Consider the following 19,602-nt stretch of genomic DNA (forward strand, 5'->3'; position numbering starts at 1 on the left):
AGCCCCTCCTGTCACCTCTGTTTCCCCCTTCCGAGGTGTGTGTGTGGGGGGGGGGGGGTAGTATTAGTGGATGGCATGGCCTGTAGAATGGGATCACTTTGGCAGGTCGAGTAATACGGAGGTGGCATCTGCAGGGGTGAGGGTGGAAGAGCCAGGCAAAGCTCTGTGGTAGCCAGGGGAGAGAGACCATATAATGTGTGTGTGTGTGTGTGTGTGAGAGAGAGAGAGAAAGAGAGACTGTGCACGTGCACACTTGGACATGTTTGAAGGTCAAGAAGTCAAGGATCTGTTCAATAGAGAAGAAAATGGTCGGGAGAAGGGTCGGGGAGATGGGCGACCTCCATGGGACAGGCTGGGCTGGCACAGGCCTTCAGAGTCCTCTCTGCCTTCCCTAATTCTGGAAGAAGTCGGTCATTTTGGGGCGTCTGGTAATATCCTGTCCCTGGGTATAGGAGATGGGTCCCACTTCATACCCCTTCGCTCCCCCTATCCCAGACCCCTCCTCTTCCTCACATCTTTATCCAAATGACCCTCGATCACTCACCCTAAGGATATCCGTGCTCTCCCCCTTTCTCCTCCCTCTAGACCAGTGTGGCACTCTACAGCAGGCACGACAGAGGCATGAAATGAAGGATGGGACCGAGGCAGTGACCCAGCTCCAGCCACTGCCCCAGCCCTGTCCCCCATCTTATCCTGCAGGGTTCTCAGGGCCCTTGGCCGTGATTGGTGACAGGAAGCAGCTGGGATTCGGGGCCCGCTGGCGGGCTGCTTCCCGGTTGGCACAGAGAGCCTGGCCAATGAGGTACTCGCTCTCCTGGGCTGCATCTGACAGGCGCAAGTCAAACTCCAGGAGGGTCCTGTTGTCTGACATGCCTTCCAGGAGCTGCTTCCCGCCATCCTGAGAGAGGAGTACAGGGAAAGGGTCATTTCATGTTACTACCCAGGATCACACACACGCACACACACCTACACGCTCTATATAAAGATGTGATGAGTGGTGCCTGGGTGGTGCAGTCGGGTAAGCGTCCGACTCTTGATCTCGGCCCAGGTCACGATCTCACAGTGCATGAGTTCGAGCCCCGCATCAGGCTCTGTGCTGATGGTGCCGAGCCTGCTTGGGATTCTGTCTCTCCCTCTTGCTGCCCCTCCCCTGCTTGTGCTCTCTTTCTCTCAAAATAAATAAATAAACTAAAAAAAAAAAAATTAAAAAAACAAAAAAAGATGTGACTAGGATAAGAGTTTCACAAAACAATGGTTAACCTATTTGTGCACCACATTACTGTGTTCGGTCCTAGGTTATCCTACCCTATCCCATTCTCTGCCGTAAGAAAAAATGGTGCTCAAGACATAGTAAATTGATTTTTCAACCCTAATGGTTTGAAAAACATCGCTCTGTGGCAATGGTGGTAATTCCACTCCTCTGGTCCAGCCATGGGTATGTGAGACAGATCTGGCTGATGACATGTGAGGAGGAAGTTTGGAGGGAGTGGCTTCTGGAAGGTTCTTCTCGCTCTGAAAAAGGAACAAGAGGGGTGCTCTCCCTTTTTCTGTCTCTGAGCATGATGCTTTGTGAGGTGCAGCAGCCATCCTGGGACCATGAGAGAAGCACCTGACAGGACATGGCCATGTGGCCGGGATGGGCAGAGCAGACAATGGCACTAAGCCATTGAATTTACCAACTCCAGAACCCCCTACCCTGGGGCTTCTGATTATGGGACATAAAGTTCCTCTTGTTTGTTTGTTTTTCAGTTTATTTATTTATTTTGAGAGAGAGGGCAAGCAGGGGAGGGGCAGAGAGGGAGGGAGAGAGAGAGAGAGAGAGAGAGAGAGAGAGAGAGAGAGAGTATCCCAAGCAGGCTCCACACTGTCAGCCCAGAGTCTGATGCTGGGCTTGAACTCACAAACCATGAGATCATGACCTGAGCTGAAACCAAGAGCCAGACGCTTAACCGACTGAGCCACCCAGGCGCCCCCAACAGTCCTCTTGTTTAAGCCATTTCCTGGTTCAGCTTTCTATTACTTGTAGCCAAAAGCACCCCATCTGGAAACAGTGCGTGTGTGAACAAGGCTTTTCTGGAGAGGTTTGGTAGAGGTCTTTTATGTGAAAGACTTCTATGGTTGTGACCCAGTAGTGTGTTGCAAAGTCAATTTAATGGGTTACGGACGCATTTTTAGAAAATGAGGCAGAATAGGGGCGCCTGGGTGGCTCAGTCGGTTAAGTGTCCGACTTCAACCCAGGTCATGATCTCACGGTTTTTGGGTTCGAGCCCCGGGTCAGGCTCAGTGCTAACAGCTCAGAGCCTGGAGCCTGCTTCGGATTCTGTGTCTCCCCCTCTCTCGGCCCCTCCCTCACTCATACTCCGTCTCTCAAAAATAAATAAACGTTAAAGAAAATTAAAAAAAAAAAAGGACACCGAAGGACATCAGTGCCTAGCATAGGATAAAACCCTGAGTAATAGTAACAGCTAGCGATGCTGATGTCCTAGCCAGGGCTTTGCAATGTTACCTGCTTTACAAGGATAACTCATTTACTCCTCCCAGCAACAACACTTCGTAGATACAATTATTATCCCGATTTTACAGATGAGGACACGGAGGCCCCAAAAGGTGAAGTAATTTAGCCCAGTGAATGGCAGAGCTGGGATTAGAACCAAGGAAAGTCTGTGGTCTTAGCAACTATCCCGGAAGCATCCCCAGGCAGTCGGAGGCCACACCCAGCCCCCCCCCCCCCCCCCAGGCCCCAGGGCCTCTCCTGGGCCCCGCCTGCCCCAGAAGGTGCAGCTTACCAGCCCGATGTGGTTGCAGGACAGGTTGATGCCGGTGAGCGTGGTGTTGACAGCGAGCACCTGGGAGAGGAGGGTGGCGGTGGGCTCAGACAGCTCATTGCCCCCGAGGTGCAGTGTTGTGAGGCACCTGTTGGTCTGCAAGGCGTGCGCGAGCGCCTGGCCGCCCTCATCCTCAATGCAGTTGAGGCGCAGGTTGAGGGAAATGAGGTTGGTGTTGTGTGCTAGGGCGTGAGCCAGCGACTGGGCACCAAGCGCGCGCACCTGGTTGTTGGCCAGGTTAAGCACTCGCAAACGGCTGTGGCTCAGCAGCTTGGCCGCGGCACGCGCGCCCCGGTCCCCAACGAGGTTGTGTGACAGGTCCAGCTCCTCGAGGGCCGGGTGATCCAGGAGGCTGCGAATGAGGACGCGTGCCTTGTCGTCATCCACCTTGCTCCGGGTCAGCCTGAAGATCTGTGGGCAGGTAGAGGGCACGCAGCCGCTGGCAGTTAGGGATAATCTGCCTGCCTGCCTGCTTACCTACCTTCTGTGGGTAGAGGAGGGGGCCACAGGGAGGGCTGAAGTTCCGCCCACCTGATGTTGGCCCCCTGACTGGCTCTTGGGCAGGGCAGGCCTCCCCCGCATGGCAGAGCAATGCAGAATGGGTGGCAGTCAGTAGCAAAAAAGCCGACCATTTATGGAGAAATCACCATGTGCTGTGCACGCTGGTAGAGCATATCATGACCATCACCTCTAACCCTCAGCATCCCAGTCTGGTAGCATGAGTTCTTTCCACGTTACAGATAGAAAACGAAAGGGGCGCCTGGGTGGCTCCGCTGATTAAGCGTCCGACTTCAGCTCAGGTCACGAGCTCATGGTTCGTGAGTTCGAGCCCCGCGTCGGGCTCTGTGCTGACAGCTCGGAGCCTTGAGCCTGCTTCGGATTCTGTGTCTCCCTCTCTCTCGGCCCCTCCCCCACTCACACTGTGTCTCACTCTCTCTCTCTCAAAAATAAACATTTAAAAAAATAGTTAAAAAAAAAAAAATGATAGCTTAGGGTGGATGCGTCATTTGCCCAGAACCACGCAGTGATCAAGCCCCAGAGGCAGGTTTGAATCCAGGTCTGTTTGATGTCCCAGCCCCTCGCCGTGCCCGCTTCAGCTGGCTAAGATCTACCATGGCAAGGAGAGGAACTCTTGGAAGGAGGTGCCAGGGTAAGAACCGGGGTGAGAGACGGGAAATGGGGGAATGGAAGGAAAAGATGAAAGAAAGAGGTTGGACTAGCATGAGGAATTCTGGAGATGGGGGCCCTAACCCCTCCCTTCTCACCAGTCCCTCCCGCCCCTCCCTCTTCCTTGAGGCCTCTTCACGCTCTCCCCATCCTTCAGTCCTCAGCATTCCCTACATCCCTCTCAGCCAGCTTAGAGCCTCTCGTCCCTCTCGTCACTTCCTTGCACCTATCTGGCAAAGCTCCAACCGTGGAGCAACCCCACTCTCTAGTTTCTGTGTACCTGTGCCCGAGCAGCTGCCAGGGTGGAAATGTCACATGACAGGACTGATTCGTAGCGCTGGAGCCACCAGTCGACCCTCCGTGCCGTGTGCCAATTCAGCCCTGTTTCTCCGGACAACACACTCTCTCGTACTCTGTAAAAACGATGTCAACCTTCTCCAGCCTCCTCACCCTTCAGGGGGCCACTCTACAGGTAAGTCTCCCCCTGCCTCCCCAGCCATTGAATGGGAACCCATCGCTTTCCTAATACCAAACACAAATCCACTGCTACCCACCATATCCACTCTCTCCTCTGCCCAGAGCCAACCGTCCCACTCGGTCCTCGACTCCACTCGTCTTGCCTTCTCAGGAACCTTCCTTGGTCAATGAACCTGTGGCTTTCTCAACTGCTTTCTTGCTATTGGATGGAGATTTACGTTGGAGTTATTTATTTATTTATTTATTTATTTATTTATTTATTTATTTTGAGACAACGAGTTGGGGAGGGGCAGAAAGAGAGAGAGAGAGAGAGAGAGAGAGAGAGAGAGAGAGTCTCCACTAGGCTCCACGCTCAGCACAGAAGCCGATGCGGGGCTCGATCTCACAAATGGTGAGATCATGACCTAAGCTGAAATCAACAGTCAGACACTTAACGGACTGAGCCACCCAGGTGCCCCCACATTGGTTTCATTTTATTTTATTTTATTTTATTTTATTTTATTTTAGAAATTTTTTGTTTTTTAATTTTTATTTTTTTTTATTTATTTATTTTTTTAAATTTTTTTTTTCAACGTTTATTTATTTTTGGGACAGAGAGAGACAGAGCATGAACGGGGGAGGGGCAGAGAGAGAGGGAGACACAGAATCGGAAACAGGCTCCAGGCTCTGAGCCATCAGCCCAGAGCCTGACGCGGGGCTCGAACTCACGGACCGCGAGATCGTGACCTGGCTGAAGTCGGACGCTTAACCGACTGTGCCACCCAGGCGCCCCTGTTTTTTAATTTTTAAAAAATGTTTATTCATTATTTTTGAGAGAGAGAGAGAGAGCGCAGGGGAGGGGCAGAGAGAGAGGAAGATGCAGAATCCGAAGCAGGCTCCAGGCTCTGAGCTGTCAGCACAGAGCCCGATGTGGGTGGGACTTGAACTCACGGAGTGTGAGATCATGACCTGAGCTGAAGTCAGACGCCCAACCGACTGAGCCACCCAGGCGCCCCCCCCCCCCCCACACACACACATTGGTTTTAAATGCAAGCAAGTTTCTTTTTAGGAAAACTCAAACCTTTCATCTATTACCAATTTCCCCTTCACCCCCTTCACAGCCAAGTTCTTGAAAAAGCTGATCACAGCCATCCGGTTTCCTCACTTCCCACTCTCTCTGTAAGTCACTCCGATCTGGCCCCTGTTCCTAGCACTCCACTGACAGTTCCAGCTCTGTGACCTCCGAGTTTGCTAAATCTGGTCCTCATCGTCATCCCCGCCCCCCATTGCTGCCTGCCCCTTTTCTTGACACACACCCCCTCCCTTGTCTCTGCGACTCAAGGCCACGTCCCCCTTTCCCTCTTTCTCTGACTTTTTGGCAGGCTTTCCCTCTTGCAACCAGAATATTTGGGACCTACTTTACTAAAAAATTATTCGTTGTGTATTTGAATTTCAAATTTAACTAGGTGTCCTGTATTTTTATTTGCTAAACCTAGCGATCCTCTCCTGGTTGTAATTGTATGTTTACGTGATTGCTGATTAGAGCCCTTTAATCCCACCAGACTGTTTGAGGGCACAAACGCATAATTTTGCTCACTGTCGAATCTTTAGCACCTAGGACAGGGCCTGGGGTGCAGCTGTTCCCCGGATGAATAAATGGCCAGTGAGCTGGGAGGACTGTGCCTTGCTCATCTCTGCATCCGCAGAACGCAGCTTGGTGCCGGTGCATAAAAGGACACTTGGTCGGCGAATGAGAAGGAAATGGGAGGGGGAAGATGGCGATGGGGGAGGAGGAGGAACACGGGGAGAGGAGAGGGAATCCAAGAGGCGCAGAGAATGGGAGGTGGGGGAAGGCCCGGAGGTACCTTGAGGGTGTGGCATGCCTTGATGGTGGCCGCCAGGGAGTGGCAGTCGCGATAGGTGAAGAGGAAGAGGTTCCACTCGAAGTTCATGCCGCAGTCCTTGACCCCGTACACCAGGTCCAGCTCCTCCAGATGGCTCAGGCCGGCCACCAGGTCTCCCAGTTGGTAGTGGTCAGGGGCGGGCTCCTCCACCTCTGCCTCGCTGCCGGAGTTGGACAGTTCCCCGCTCCGGGGTCGGGGCGGGAGCTTCATGGGCGGAAGGAACTGATCCACACGGAGCCTGCGCACATAGTTCCTGCAGAGCGGCAGCAGGTCGAGGATCAGCGCGGGGTCCGTGGTGCTGGGGATGAAGTGCTTTAGCAGGTTCTCCAGGTGCCGCTCGAAGAACATGCGCTTCCAGCTGCCGCCGTGCTTGGCCACGTGGCACACGGGCCAGTGCTGCGTGCAGCAGCGGCGCCAGTAGCTCTCGTCGTCGATCAGGTTGGCGGTCACAGCCAGCGGCAGGTCGGGTGACAAGTGGTCCAGGACCTTCTGCTTGTGCTCCGGAAGCAGCTGCTGCAGGATAGGGTTGTCTTTGGGGACAGGAAGGAAAGCAGGAGTCACCGCGTGGGGGACGCCACCGCACGGTGCCCTGGGGCTGGGCCTACCTGGGGGCCCTGAAGAAACGGAAGACCCTCCCCGGCCCTCGGGGAGCCCCAGTCTGAGAAGGGAGACAGCCTTTACTGTCAGGGATGCCCAGTCTGAGGGAGGAGACACAGCCCTTGACTTTGGGGTGTTCCCTGCCTGAGCCTGGATGTCTTAGTATCTGGTTTCTGGGAGCCCCTAGTCTGAGCCAGAATCTCAGGACTGGCCCTCAGTGATCACCTAGTCTGACGGAGGAGATAATCCTGAGTTCAGAGACTCCAAAATGATTTGATTCGTTCATTTCAAAACAAAAAACTTTTTGAGCATGTCTTGTGCACCAGACGCTGTTCTAAGTGCTGAGGATACAAGAGTGAACAGAACAGAGGAAGCCACTCCCTCTTAGGAGAGGAGGCAGACAGTAAAAGAGTCCAGCGAAAATATTGTAGGTCGGGTGGCGATAGGTGCTGTAGATAGAATGACGGCCCTGTCCTCGGAGGGCTCCCCATCCAGTAGGGGAGGCTGGCAACTCATCTTTAAAAAGGATGAACATTTACAGAGCATCGAGTACAGAACAAACTAAGAACCTATACACGCTGTGGAAGGAGAGTGTGGAGGATAGTCAACCAGGGAGGGCTTTCTGGAGGAGGAGTTCAGTAGATATGGTTCGGGCTGGGTTTTGCTGGAGAGAGTGGGAAAGGTGAGGGGACGGCATAGACACGGAGGGCACGGTGCGGGTGGGAATCTGGTCGCTCTGGCCCTGGGAAGGAAGGGCAGTGTTGAGTGGGGGATGAGGACACGGTGTGGGAGGGCAGGGGCTGCCCCAGGCCCCAGTCGCTCAGGCCTCGCCTCCAGGAGGTCCCCACCCACCCCTCCCCGCTCGGAGCCTTTCCCTCCCCGCCCAACTGCAGGGACAGACTCACTCTGGAAGTTCTCGACAATGTGCTGAATGCAGAGCTCTGTGAGGAGGGGCACGATGGCCAGCGACCACTCAGGATCCTCAGCGATGATCCTGCGCATGCGACCTCCACTGGCCCCAGTACTCCAGCCCTTGGACTTGCCAGGGGGTGGGATGATGGAGGGCCTTGAGGGCTGTGGGCCTGTGCTGGAGGTCTGACCTGCAGTGGAGGACTTGTCCTGGGTGGAGGTGGAGAACCGGCTGAGGGCCGACGAGGTCGGTGTGCCTAGAGTTGCCTGCATGCTCTGCATTGGCAGCGTGGGCGCAGGTGGCCCCTTGGTGATGGCCTTGTGATGGGGAGGCTCTCAGACCGGCAGGCCCTCGATGCCCATGGGAACCTGGAGGGAGGGGAGGGGTAGAGGTGTTAACTCTGGAGGACCTCGGTGGGCATTTCGCAAGAGGGCAGCACAGAGTGGTTCTTAAGGGTCCATCTCTGGAGTAGAGCAGAACCAGGTGCAAATCCCGCCGACTAGCTATGTGGCTCTGGGCGAGTGACTGAATCTCTTATAGTCTCACGTGGCTCCTCTATGAAGTGAGGATAACAGTCACCGGGAAGAGGAGGGGGAGAAGTGAATAAATTAATGCATCCAAAGAGGCATAGTATCCTGTCTGCAGCAAGGAGCAAGCCCTCATTGTGGATAATAATACCTACACAACAATTGTAAGCAATTGATATATGTTGGACACTTTTTTAAAAAAGTTCTTTAGGCATCTTAACTCATTTGATCCTCACAAAAGCCTTTTGGGGATAGGCATTCATATTTTTCCTGTGTTTTCTGCTGTGAACCTGAAACAGAGAGGTTCCTTGACTTGCCCCATGTCGCACAGCTTATAAATAACAAGGGTGGATTTCAACTCAGTCTATCAAGTTCATACTTAAAAAAATTTTGTTTTAATTTATTTTTTGAGAGAGTGCAAGCCGGGGGGGGGGGGGTTGTGCAGAGAGAGGGAGACAGAGGATCTGAAGAGGGCTCTGCACTGAGAGCAGCAAGCCTGATGTGGGGCTTGAACTCACAAACCATGAAATCATGACCTGAACCAAAGTCAGAAGCTCAACTGACTGAGCCACCCAGGGGCCCCCATACCCTTTTTTTCCCCCTAAGATTTTATTTTAAGTAATCTCTACACCCAACGTGGGGCTCAAACTCATAACCCCGAGATCAAGAGTTGCATGTTCTACCAATGGAGCCAACCGAGCACCCCTCAAGTTCATACTCTTAACCCTACATTGTACTGTCCGTCTGAGGGTGAGGGGTGGGGGTGTGTATTGCCAAAAGACCAAGGTATAATAAAGAGCCATTTAGTTCAAAACAGCTCCGGGGCACCTGGGTGGCTCAGTCAGTTAAGCAACTGACTTCGGCTTAGGTCATGATCTCACGGTGCGTGGGTTCGAGCCCCGTGTCAGGCTTTGTGCTGACAGCTCAGAGCCTGGAGCCTGCTTCAGATTCTGTGTCTCCCTTTCTCTCTGTTCCTCCCCTGCTCGTTCTCTGTCTCTGTCTCTCAAAAATAAATAAACGTTAAGAAAAAAATTGAAAAAAAACCCCACAGCTCCTGGGGTTAAGTATTTCACAGAAAAGCAACTGCCTGATCAGGGGGATGGGGTTGGGAACAGTACCGGCAGATAGAAATATAACGCAGGTCAAAATTCAAGTCACGTACACTATTTGCAATTTTCTAGCATCCTCGTTAAACAAGTAAAGAGCGGCACCTGGGTGGCTCAGTCGGTTAAGCATCTGACTCTCGATTTCCGCTCAGGTCATGATCTCACGGTCATGAGTTCGAGCCTGGAGTCAGGCTTCATTCTGGCAGTGCAGAGCCTGCTTGGGGTTCTCACTCTCCCTGTCTCTCTGCCCCTCTCTGTTCTCTCTCTCTCTCTCTCAAAAATAAATAAATAAACTTGTAAAAAAAAAAAAAAGAGAAATGGGTGAAATTAATTTTATGTTTAACCCAATATGTCCGAAATATTATCACTGAATATGTAATCAATATGACAATTATTAATGAGATATTTTATATACGTGTTTTTCATACTAAGCCTTCAAAATCTGATGGCTCAAGAGCCACACGTGGCTACTGGCTACTGTCTTGGACAGCGTAGGCTGAGAGGAAGGAAGGGGGAACCAGACCCGTGCTCTGTCCAGGGTGCCAGAACCTTCCCTGCTTCTTCTGCGAGGACTCTGGCTCCACACCCCACCCCCAACCTCCTGATCCAGTCTTCCTAGTTCTCCCAGCCTCCCGGCTTTCCAGACGGCAGCGGGGAAGGCGTGGGAGGCGAAAAGGCAGCTAAATCTGGGGCTGAAGACAGAAGACAGAGGATGGATCTGGGGCTGGGGACCCTCCTCCGCGTTTGTCCATTCCTGCCTCCTTGCTGCAGGTGGCCTCGCCCTGAGACTGCAGGCGGAAATGGGGCTGCTCGCACCTAGCTCCTCCTCAGGGCTGTTTCCCTTCAGATTTGCTCCCTGACTCGGGAGTACTGTGTCGTGGCCAGTGGGAAGGAACACTCTGAACCAGCAAAGGTGTCCTTGACAGATGGAGGGGACCAGATGGTACTCCCCAGTCCACCAGGCATCTCAAGGAGGAGGAAGAGCCTGGCTGTGTGTGTGTGAGAGAGAGAGAGAGAGAGAGAGAGAGAGAGAGAGAGAGAGAGAGAGAAAGACAGAGAGAGACAGAGACAGAGAAGGAGGCAAGGGGCAGCATAGGAAAGGTATCTTTGTATTTGTGAAATCCTTATGCAAATCAAATGCAAGTTCACAAACAGATTGTGTCCAGATCTGCGGAATAACCAGCTGGTGCATTTGACTAATAGCCCCTCAGAGGGTGTGGCTGGGAGGGGATGCTGCTTAGAGGTGCCAGATGCCTTTGCATTTCTGGCTTTGCCAGTGACTTGCTGTGTGACCTTGGCCAACATACTTAACCTGAGTTTCCGTTTCCTTATCTGTAAAACAGGATAATGATATTTTCCTTATGCAGGTGGTTGTGGAGATTCCTCTGAGATAATATTTGAAAAGAGTACTTGGGGGGGTTGGCGTGTGGAGGATGAAGACACTACGGAGGGGGAGGGTCTTAGGCAGGGGACACAGGGGAACCCTGCCTCTCGAGCGCCGACCTGAGATGGTATCCTTGGATAAGGTCCTTCCCTATCTCCAGGGGAGAGGCGGAGGGCAAGGTGGCAGTGGTGGTGTTTGGGGCTGGAAAGGATGGAGGGGCCTGGCAGACAAGGAGAAAAGAGACAACAGGCCAGCCCTGCTCCTGTCAGCTCCACGTCTGGGCTCCTGGGGCTCCCTCCAAAAGTTCCCTCCGGAGTTCTGGCCTAAAACATTCCGTATTCCCTTTGGTCCCAGATGCAATCCCAAGACACCCTGCGGGTCAGGCCCAAGAAAGCAGGATCCAGCTGGGCAGGGGGAGCCCGGGTTTCTGGCCGGTGTTGCCCCGGAGCCGACTCTCTAGGTATTTCTCACAACACTGCCGGTCTCACCACCCAGGTAGGCTGTTCCCTCTCCTTCCTCCTGGGAGGCCACATGTGGGGAAACCCCACCTGGGGCCAGGCTGGCGCTGGTTTCACTGCCTGGTGCCTCACTGTCTGAGGCCCTGACATTTCTTCCTGAGTCTGGTCCTCATCTTTCTTGCTGCTGTTTGGAGCCTGCAGCCACCTCTGGGCATGACACTGCAGGACCCACCCCAGGGTGGGTTCCAGCGCCCTGAGCCACCTCTTCAGAAGTGTGGGGGGCCAGGCCCTGGTGCCAGGCTGAGACCGGGTCGAGCAACGTTCCCCGTTGACTCAAGCCAACCCGGTGGTTCCCCCTCCCATTCCCCCACTTTCAAGGGCATACGAAAGCCTTGTCAAGGCTGAGAGAGTTAATTCCTGAAGCCTGTGGTCTGCAGGTGTTGGCAGTAATGCTACCTCCCTTTTTTTAAATCTTTTTTTTTTTTTAATTTTTTTTTTCAATGTTAATTTATTTTTGGGACAGAGAGAGACAGAGCATGAACGGGGGAGGGGCAGAGAGAGAGGGAGACACAGAATCGGAAACAGGCTCCAGGCTCCGAGCCATCAGCCCAGAGCCCGACGCGGGGCTCGAACTCACGGACCGCGAGATCGTGACCTGGCTGAAGTCGGACGCTTAACCGACTGCGCCCCCCAGGCGCCCCCCAATGCATTTTTTTTTTCAACATTTATTTATTTTTTGGGACAGAGAGAGACAGAGCATGAACGGGGAGGGGCAGAGAGAGAGGGAGACACAGAATCGGAAACAGGCTCCAGGCTCCGAGCCATCAGCCCAGAGCCCGACACGGGGCTCGAACTCCCGGACTGCGAGATCGTGACCTGGCTGAAGTCGGACGCTTAACCGACTGCGCCACCCAGGCGCCCCTCGCGACCTCCCTTTTTCTACCCCGAGTCAGATAGAAACAAACATGGGAATTGTGTTTTGCTAGCAATCTTATCAACAAGGTCTTGTGACCCATCTAGAAAATGCACAAGAAACACAGAACTAAATGTTTTGGTGGGCAGCGATTATGTGAAACCTGTTTATTCTTAGAATGACCTAACCCATAAGAGTCTGGTTATAAAAGATTGTGTACAGCAACAATAAAGTCGTCACTTGGGCCATCAGCCCAGGGGACCCTCCTGTTCCCAAACTTTCTCTTCTCTCTTTTTTTCTTGCATTCCCCTACCCTCAGGACCCTGACCCCGGTGTTTGTCACGCCGGCCGCGACACAGAAGGAAGAGGCAAAGCATCCTTCCATGTGCCCCAGGTACAGGGCTGGTATCAAAAAGACCCCCTTTTGTCCTGTGATGTTTCATAGAAACCTCCAAACCACCAGGGCTGGTGTCATTTGTAAGGCAAATGTTGAAGCCATTAACCTCATACAATAAGGTAGGAGTTGATTGTATTCACTTAATTGATTTTTGAAAAAGTAGATATTACAAAAATATTTGGGGGAAGCAAATGATGACTAGACACAGAGGATTCTTCTTTTTTTTTTTTAGAGAGAGGAAGTGCACAAGCGGGGGAGAGGGGCAGAGGGAGAGGGAGAGAGAGAGAGAGAGAGACAGAGAGAGAGAGAGAGAGAGGGAGAGAGAGAATCTTGAGCTCCATGCTTAGCATGAGGCTCAATCCTACGACCCTGGGATCATGACCTGAGCCAAAGTAAGAGTCAGATGCTCTACTCACTGAGCCACCCAGGCGCCCCTTTTCTTGTTGAAGAAGTTTTCGTTTCAATTCCGGTTAATTAACACACAGTGTAATATTAGCTTCAGGTACCCGCTGTGGCGATGGGACACTTCCATACCACACCCTGTGCTCATCACAGCCAGTGCACGCCTGGCTCCCCATCGCCTGTGTAAACCATCCACCTCCCCTCTGGTAACCATCCTATATTAGCGAATTGGAATTTAGATACAAACTTAAAAAAAAAAAAAAAGATGATAGAAAGCAGGGATCCTCCCTGGCAGGCGGTACACCTGACCCCTGCCTGCCCTTCTCCCCCACTGTGAGGCCGCCACTCTCTCGGCTCCCCTCCCGCCTCTCCGATCATTCTCGAGGTCTCCATTGCAGACTCCCCTCACTCTTACCCACCTCCCTGCGACCCTGCATGGCTCCTATAGATGGTTGCAACTCTTACCTTTCCTCTGAGTTCCAGACTCAGGCCTACCAGCTGCCTCTCACCTCCCTCCAACTGAGTCTGCACCCAGAGAACTCAGAGCCTCCCCCAAGCCTCTCCTTCCCCTGGCTCCCTGCCTGGCCAGGGGCACCGCCCCTCCATGTCTGGTTACTGTTGGCGCCCTCCAGTTCTACCTCCCACCCCTGCGGCCCTCCCCTCCCTGAATGCTGTTGCTTTAGCTCGGGGCCTCCCTGCCAGCCTGGATCCCGGTGGTAACTGCCCAGCACCTGGGGATGGCAGCCAGCGCGGTCCTCACCACTAGCCTTCCCACAGCTGCCACCGCCACTCGCTGGCCACTGCCCACTGGCCACAGCCCGGCTTCCTCAGCTCAGTGGAGAAGGCCCTCCGTGACCAGATATGTTGTTGGAAATAAGCTCGCTTTGCATCTGGAGCTCTGCAGGCTAGTTCACGCTGCCCAGCCTTTGCTCCAGCGGTTCTCTCTCTGCCTGGAACGCCTTTCCCACTGTCTCAGCCTGGGGAACGGAGTGTCCTTGATCTTTCGAGCCTGAGTTTCCCTACCACTTCCTTTCTGAAGCCTTCCATCCTTTCTGGTCCCCACCCCCCAAGTACCCTCTCCCTCTAACAGACCTTGTGCTGGTGTCACTTCAGTGGCCTGATTGATCACCCTCTCCCCACACCCACGCTAGACTGTGAGCTCCTTGAGGTGCAGGGACTGTTCTGGACTCCTTTTTCTCCCTAATCCCTGGCCCGTGGTGGGTCTGCTCTACAGGAGGTAGCTGGTGTTCTGAGCTGCCCCACCCCCTTCTGAGAACAGATCCTGGCCAATAGGAGTGCCCCATATTGGCCAGGGTGATTGGCTCAGGGGTGGCCACCTGATGCAAGCCAATCAGAGTCCTTCTTGGGATTTGTTGGAGCAGCGGAGGTAGACCAAGGACGCATGTCCTTGAAGGCTACTGATCCCCCGCTGCTGGAGGCTATTCGCCTTCGCGTGGAAACCTGCCTGCTGCAGGAGGGGATGAAGCCTGGGAGAGACCAGCAGGAATGAGAGGTGGACAGAGCACCCGGTACCTTCAGTCCCCAGTCTGAGACCCCGAGGCCCCCAGAACTGCACTTCCTCTGGTTCCGAGACCTCTTTGGCAGCCTTTCTAACAGGTCCCTTTTGCTAAAGCTGAGTTCGGTTTCTGCCCCTTTGTGACCAAAGGGTCCCAACCATTTGGGTCGGCTCACAATTTGGTGAATGAAATGGAAAGAAATCCTAAATCAGGAGATGAAATGGTTCGATGGGGTGTCTGAGAATCAGGGCCAGAGGCCCCGGGTTTATTATACACAGGGCTCGGCATCTAACTCCTGGGGCCTCTTCCTATCCTGACCACCCCTGGCCTCCAGCCTCACCTCTCATCTCTCCAGGCATCAGCAACTTGACCTACTTATCAATCCCCCACATCTCAGTGTGAACGAGTTTCAGATCCAAAATGCCAAGTTAGGAAGGTGGGCAAGGAGGGCACACCACTGAGTGGGGGGAAGGTGGGGAGGGGCCCACAGGAGAGTAAGTCAGGGGACCTGAGGCAAGTCTACCTACCTCACTGGGTGACCTTAGTCTGGCCTAGGCATCACCAGTCTGCAGCGGGTATCTTTCCTGGAAGCCCGGGGGGTGGATAGACACCCATTAGCTAGGGGCCCAGGGGTATCCTGACAGCTCCCAAGAGCCCAAGAAGGGCAGCCCCAGAAGTGGCAGTCACTTTCCTTTCTGGAGCTTTGTCCCCCTCGGGAACCTTCGGGGCAAACAGAGAATCCCAGAGTTTGAAGACTGGAAGCAGGTTTAAGAGTCTGATCCTTCTCCGGGGCAAGAATCTTTTCTGACATTCCAGAGAGAAGGTTGGGGCGAGGGGGTGATCACCTCTTGTGCCACCACCTGGTGTCCCTATCTAAGGCACACCTTATGCTCGACTGGGGATAGTGGGAACATGTCCAGTGACCTTTCATCTCCTGGCACCTGTCTTACAGGCCTGTTGGGCTGTTTTGCCAGCATCACCCTAACCCAACACAGAACCACAGTCCCTGCAGAAAGGCCAATCCTCTTCCAACCACGTCCCCACCCTGTGTCCTTACTATCAGGGTCCAGGGTCCTGAAATCCCACTCAGGCCAGAATCAGAGGGTTAGGTGTTAGGGTCCACCCTCTATGCGCCCAAGCACAAGCAACATAAAGGGACAACATGCTCCAGCTTGGCCAGCTTATCCTCATTTTTGATGGCTTGCGCCTGGTGGTCAATGTTCTGGGAACTATATCCTTGCCTACACACAGCTATGATTTATTGAGTTTGGGCCTCTCAAAGCTCTCCCAGCAGGAAGCAGCTGGCTAAGGACTCGGGCATTACGTTACCTTAGGGCCAATCTCCACTCTGCCCCCCGGCATCTGTGAGACCTTGGGCAAGTCATTTCACCCCACTAAGCCCCCTATTTCTTTATCTGTAAAATGGGGATGGTAATTAATGGGATCCACTTCCCAGGATTATCCAGAAGATTAAAGGAGCTGATGTGGGTGAGACATTTCATGTCATGCTGGGCCCAGAGCCAGCATTCAAAATATGTGTTAGATATTGTGATGAAGATGTTACATGCCTTGCCTACATATGTTTATTAGGTCTTTAAATTTAGGGGCACCTGGGTGGTTCAGTTGGTTAAATGTTCGACTTTTGGTTTAGGCTCAGGTCATGATCTCACGGTTCGTGAGACAGAGCCCCACGTCGGGCTCTGTGCTGACAGTGCAGCCCCGATTATCTCTCTCTCCCTCTCTCTCTGCCCCTCCCTTGCTCATGCTCTCTCTCTCTCAAAATAAATGAAAATAAAAAGCAAATCTTCAAATTTACTATTGAGGATTATTATTGTTATTACGACACTATTATCTCCTTGCACAAATGAGGACACAGGCTTGGAAAGTGTAAGTAACCTGCAAAGCGTCACGCAGCTAGTAAGTGGAGACGCTAAGGTTTGAGCTGCTCTCCATCCAAAGCTGTCTGTCACTTCCAGGCACAAAAGCACAGACCAACAATGGTCCTTCCTAAGGACTTAGGTTCCTTCCTAAGTTGCCCAGACTCGGTTGTTCACAGCGCTTTTCCAGCGGGCCTCCCGCTTTCTCCAGCTCATGATCTCTTGTCATGTCACCAGTGTGAAGCCTGGGGTCACCCTTTGGATGCTGGCCTAAACAGCCCAGGCTCCCTCACCTCCTAAATCACTGCCAGACACGGGGCCCTTCCACAGACCTGGGCCATCGCCTGTGGCCTTCAGCACGAGGCCTTCTGGGGACCCCAGAAGATCCTGCGGAGCTCTGCTCTCCTGCCCCATGGCTCGTGCAGGGCCCTTGTCACAGACCTAGGTAGGATTCAGAGTCTGAGCCTCCGGCATGTTTCCTCCTCAGAGGTCCCAGACCTTCTCCATTCTTCTCAAGTCCCCAGTTAAATATAATCACCGTGGGCAGAGGCTTCTTCCCGTTGCCCAAATGGGAAAGTTGAAGAGGTTGGGGGGGAGCTCTCACCCCTTCCTGCTTATCACATCCCCGGTCCTTGTTCTCACTACTTTCCTCTTGACTGAGGCGCCAAGCACCTCTATGCCCAGGGACACAACCCTCTGGGCTGGCTTGGCCTGATGGGCTACACCCCGCCCCCTCCAGCCGCCTCCCCCACCTTGCTTCTACCTTCTTGGCTAGCTTCTCCTTCACCTTAGGATCCCCAGGGAGAACCCTCCCCTGGCACCTATCCTCAGGCCCTGAATGGGCCCTTTGTCTTACTCCCCCTGATGTCTTTTGTCCCCCTGTTTGATCACTCCCAACTTCCTACTTGGGAATTCCCAGTCTGTGAAACCACGAAAGAGGGACAACAGTCTCTCTGACAGAGCCCAGCCCAGCATGCTTGATGTTGGCCCCAGTGAGACAGCACACTGTTCATATCCCCGGGCCTGGCCCTCCTCCCAACTCCTGACCACTTGGTCTGTGGTCTTAAAAAGGAGTCCAGAGTATTCGCTCCCCACCCCTCACTCCTGCCTGGGGCTCAGACACCCCAGCAGGGAAGCTTAGCTCCAAAGGCCAGCGAGTCCCTCCCCCAACCTGCATGGGGTGCAGAGGCCCTGGTAGCTCCTTGGTAACCAAGGGAAACCAACCATGCTGTGGGAGGGAGGGAGGGAGGTGCCGAAGTTTCTGGACCTGCAGGAGGGACTGCAATCAGCAGGAGCTGGGATGGGGGTCAACCTTTCTGAGACGACTGCGGCCTGGAGCTCAGGACTGCTCTCCTCCACCGCCTGCCCGATGCCCCACTTTCCCCTTCCTCCTTCTCGCGGTGCCCCACCCCCACCCCCGCACCCCCTTACTCGCAGACCGTGACTGTAGCGGAGAAGGCAAGCGTCAGGCTTCAAATGGGTGGGGAGCTTCCTGTGGGTACAGACCCGCCCGGAGTCAAGCCAACCTCAGCTGGGTGGGAGTGGGGGTTGGCTTGAGAGTTCAGCCCCATAAGGGAGACCCGGGGTTGAGCGTCCTCTCTTCTGGGGCTCACCTCACCCACTCTCGGTGCCCGGGTGCTCGCTTCCCTGCAGGCCCCCCGCGCGGCCGGCTCCGGTCGTTAGGGACGCCCCGCGTCGCCAGGGGGCGGGCACGAGGGCTGGTGCGCATGTGCGCGAGAACACCCGCCCGCGCGCCGAGTCTCGGCGGTGCACAGTGGGTAGTGGGCGCTCTGACAGTGGGGCGTGCTCTGTGCATCTGGGGGACATGTTTAGGAATAGGTGGGCTTTTCTTGGGGGTAAGATGAGGCGTGGGGGCCGGGGCAGGGCTCCTGAACCGTAGTGCTGTTCCTTCTTGGTACCTTTTGTGTGAAAATAGGGGCGCGGGGTGGCGAGTGGAAAGACAGTTCAGGAAACGCATCAGCAGTCTCTCCTGGAAGATGTGGAGGTGGAAGGGCGCCAGCAGGGGTTACTGGAGGGCACCAGACAGTAAGGTTCCAGGTCTCCACAGCGCTCCTTCACGCAGTCCTAAACTTTATATCGCCACCCCGCCCCCCCAGCCCTGGGTGACAGGATGTGGTGCTTCTGATGGGCAGGAATGACCAACTTCAGGGGACTGGCTAGTAAGAAAAACTCCTTCAGGAGGGGAAAGGCAACCAGGATGGTGGGAAGTTTCACACGGAGGTGGCTTAGCTTTGACTTTCAGGTGTCACGATTCCTAGTGTGTTACCATGGGTAAGTTAACATCTTAGAAGCTCAGTTAATCCATCATAAAACCGTGCCATGACTCCCTCACCCTGATGTGCACGCGTAGACAGCCGGGCCTTCAGTGAGCACCGCCGAAGGGTGGCTACGAGATGCGGAGGTAAAGCTTTGCCACTCCGCAGTGCTGAAAGCGGTCAGAGCTCAGCGGAATCCCGGAATCCTGGGCAGGAACCGGTCCTTTGCAAGCCCTCTCACCAGGGCCGCAATTAGAATGAGAGATCATGCAGGAAGCAGCGCTCTGCGCTAATAATTTTAACTAAATGGCCCTAGAACTCAGTCACCAGGGAGCCTTTGACTTGAAGATGGGCCCCCTGAGGTCCTTTCCTTCATCCAGCAGCAGAGATTTGGGAACAGAGGTAGAACTCTGGCTTGGCCCTGAGTGGATTCATTCCGTTAGGGAAGCAGGGCTTCCTCCTGCTCTGAGCGGCCGGTTCTCAGCTTCAGCTCAGGCTCAGGGGCAGGTGCTCTGGCCCCTGCTCTCTACAGACCCCATCACCTGCCACTCTCCCAGCTCATGGTGTCTGCTCAGCTCCCCCTCAGTGCCCCTGAACTGGCTGAAGTCCTCAGCCTGGAGCGCTCTTCCCTCAGAGACCCTCGTGGCTCATACCCTCCCCTCAGATGCCACCTCCGGGGGAAACAGCAGTCACCCCCACCCTCCTGATCCCTGTCCCTCTTTCTCTGCAGACCTCATCACTGCCTTACATCCTCTTCCTTCTCTTTATCGCATATCTCGCTACTAGACAGAAGCTCCGCAAGTGCAGGAAGTTGTCCCTTTCGCTCTCACCACATTCTCAGCAGCCGACCAGGGCCTGCTGCGCATTTTCTCAACAAATCACCAGG

The 19,602-nt window shown here is 54.1% G+C and overlaps 1 protein-coding gene across 4 annotated transcripts; it reads right to left on the reverse strand.

Moving 5' to 3' along the window:
* Positions 1-92: 92 nt before the first annotated feature.
* DRC5 (dynein regulatory complex subunit 5) lies at positions 93-19,476 on the reverse strand. Of its 4 annotated transcripts, XM_086706983.1 has the most exons (6): positions 18,054-19,476; positions 7,855-8,227; positions 6,314-6,882; positions 3,048-3,236; positions 2,787-2,846; positions 93-898 (listed from the first exon to the last, which is right to left on the reverse strand). In XM_086706983.1, exons 2-6 carry the CDS (start codon positions 8,138-8,140, stop codon positions 689-691), a joined length of 1,314 nt encoding a protein of 437 aa, XP_086563109.1. In that variant the 5' UTR covers positions 8,141-8,227; positions 18,054-19,476; the 3' UTR covers positions 93-688. The 4 variants fall into 4 exon arrangements, with proteins under 4 accessions (XP_086563109.1, XP_086563107.1, XP_086563106.1 ...); XM_086706981.1 differs by having other exon boundaries at positions 2,787-3,236; positions 18,059-19,476; XM_086706980.1 differs by having other exon boundaries at positions 2,787-3,236.
* Positions 19,477-19,602: the final 126 nt, after the last annotated feature.

Source organism: Puma concolor, chromosome B2 (assembly GCF_028749965.1).
Source record: "Puma concolor isolate L17-30 chromosome B2, mPumCon1.1.hap2, whole genome shotgun sequence".
In the NCBI taxonomy this organism is placed as follows: Eukaryota; Metazoa; Chordata; class Mammalia; order Carnivora; family Felidae; genus Puma; species Puma concolor.

Excerpts from the sequence above, each read along its gene's own strand:
- DRC5 (XM_086706981.1), bottom strand. The coding sequence starts at position 8,140 with ATGCAGAGCATGCAGGCAACTCTAGGCACACCGACCTCGTCGGCCCTC. Across the intron at positions 6,883-7,854 it reads CATTGTCGAGAACTTCCAGA|ACAACCCTATCCTGCAGCAG; the intron begins GTGAGTCTGTCC and ends CTGTCCCCAAAG. Across the intron at positions 3,237-6,313 it reads AGGCATGCCACACCCTCAAG|ATCTTCAGGCTGACCCGGAG; the intron begins GTACCTCCGGGC and ends ACCTGCCCACAG.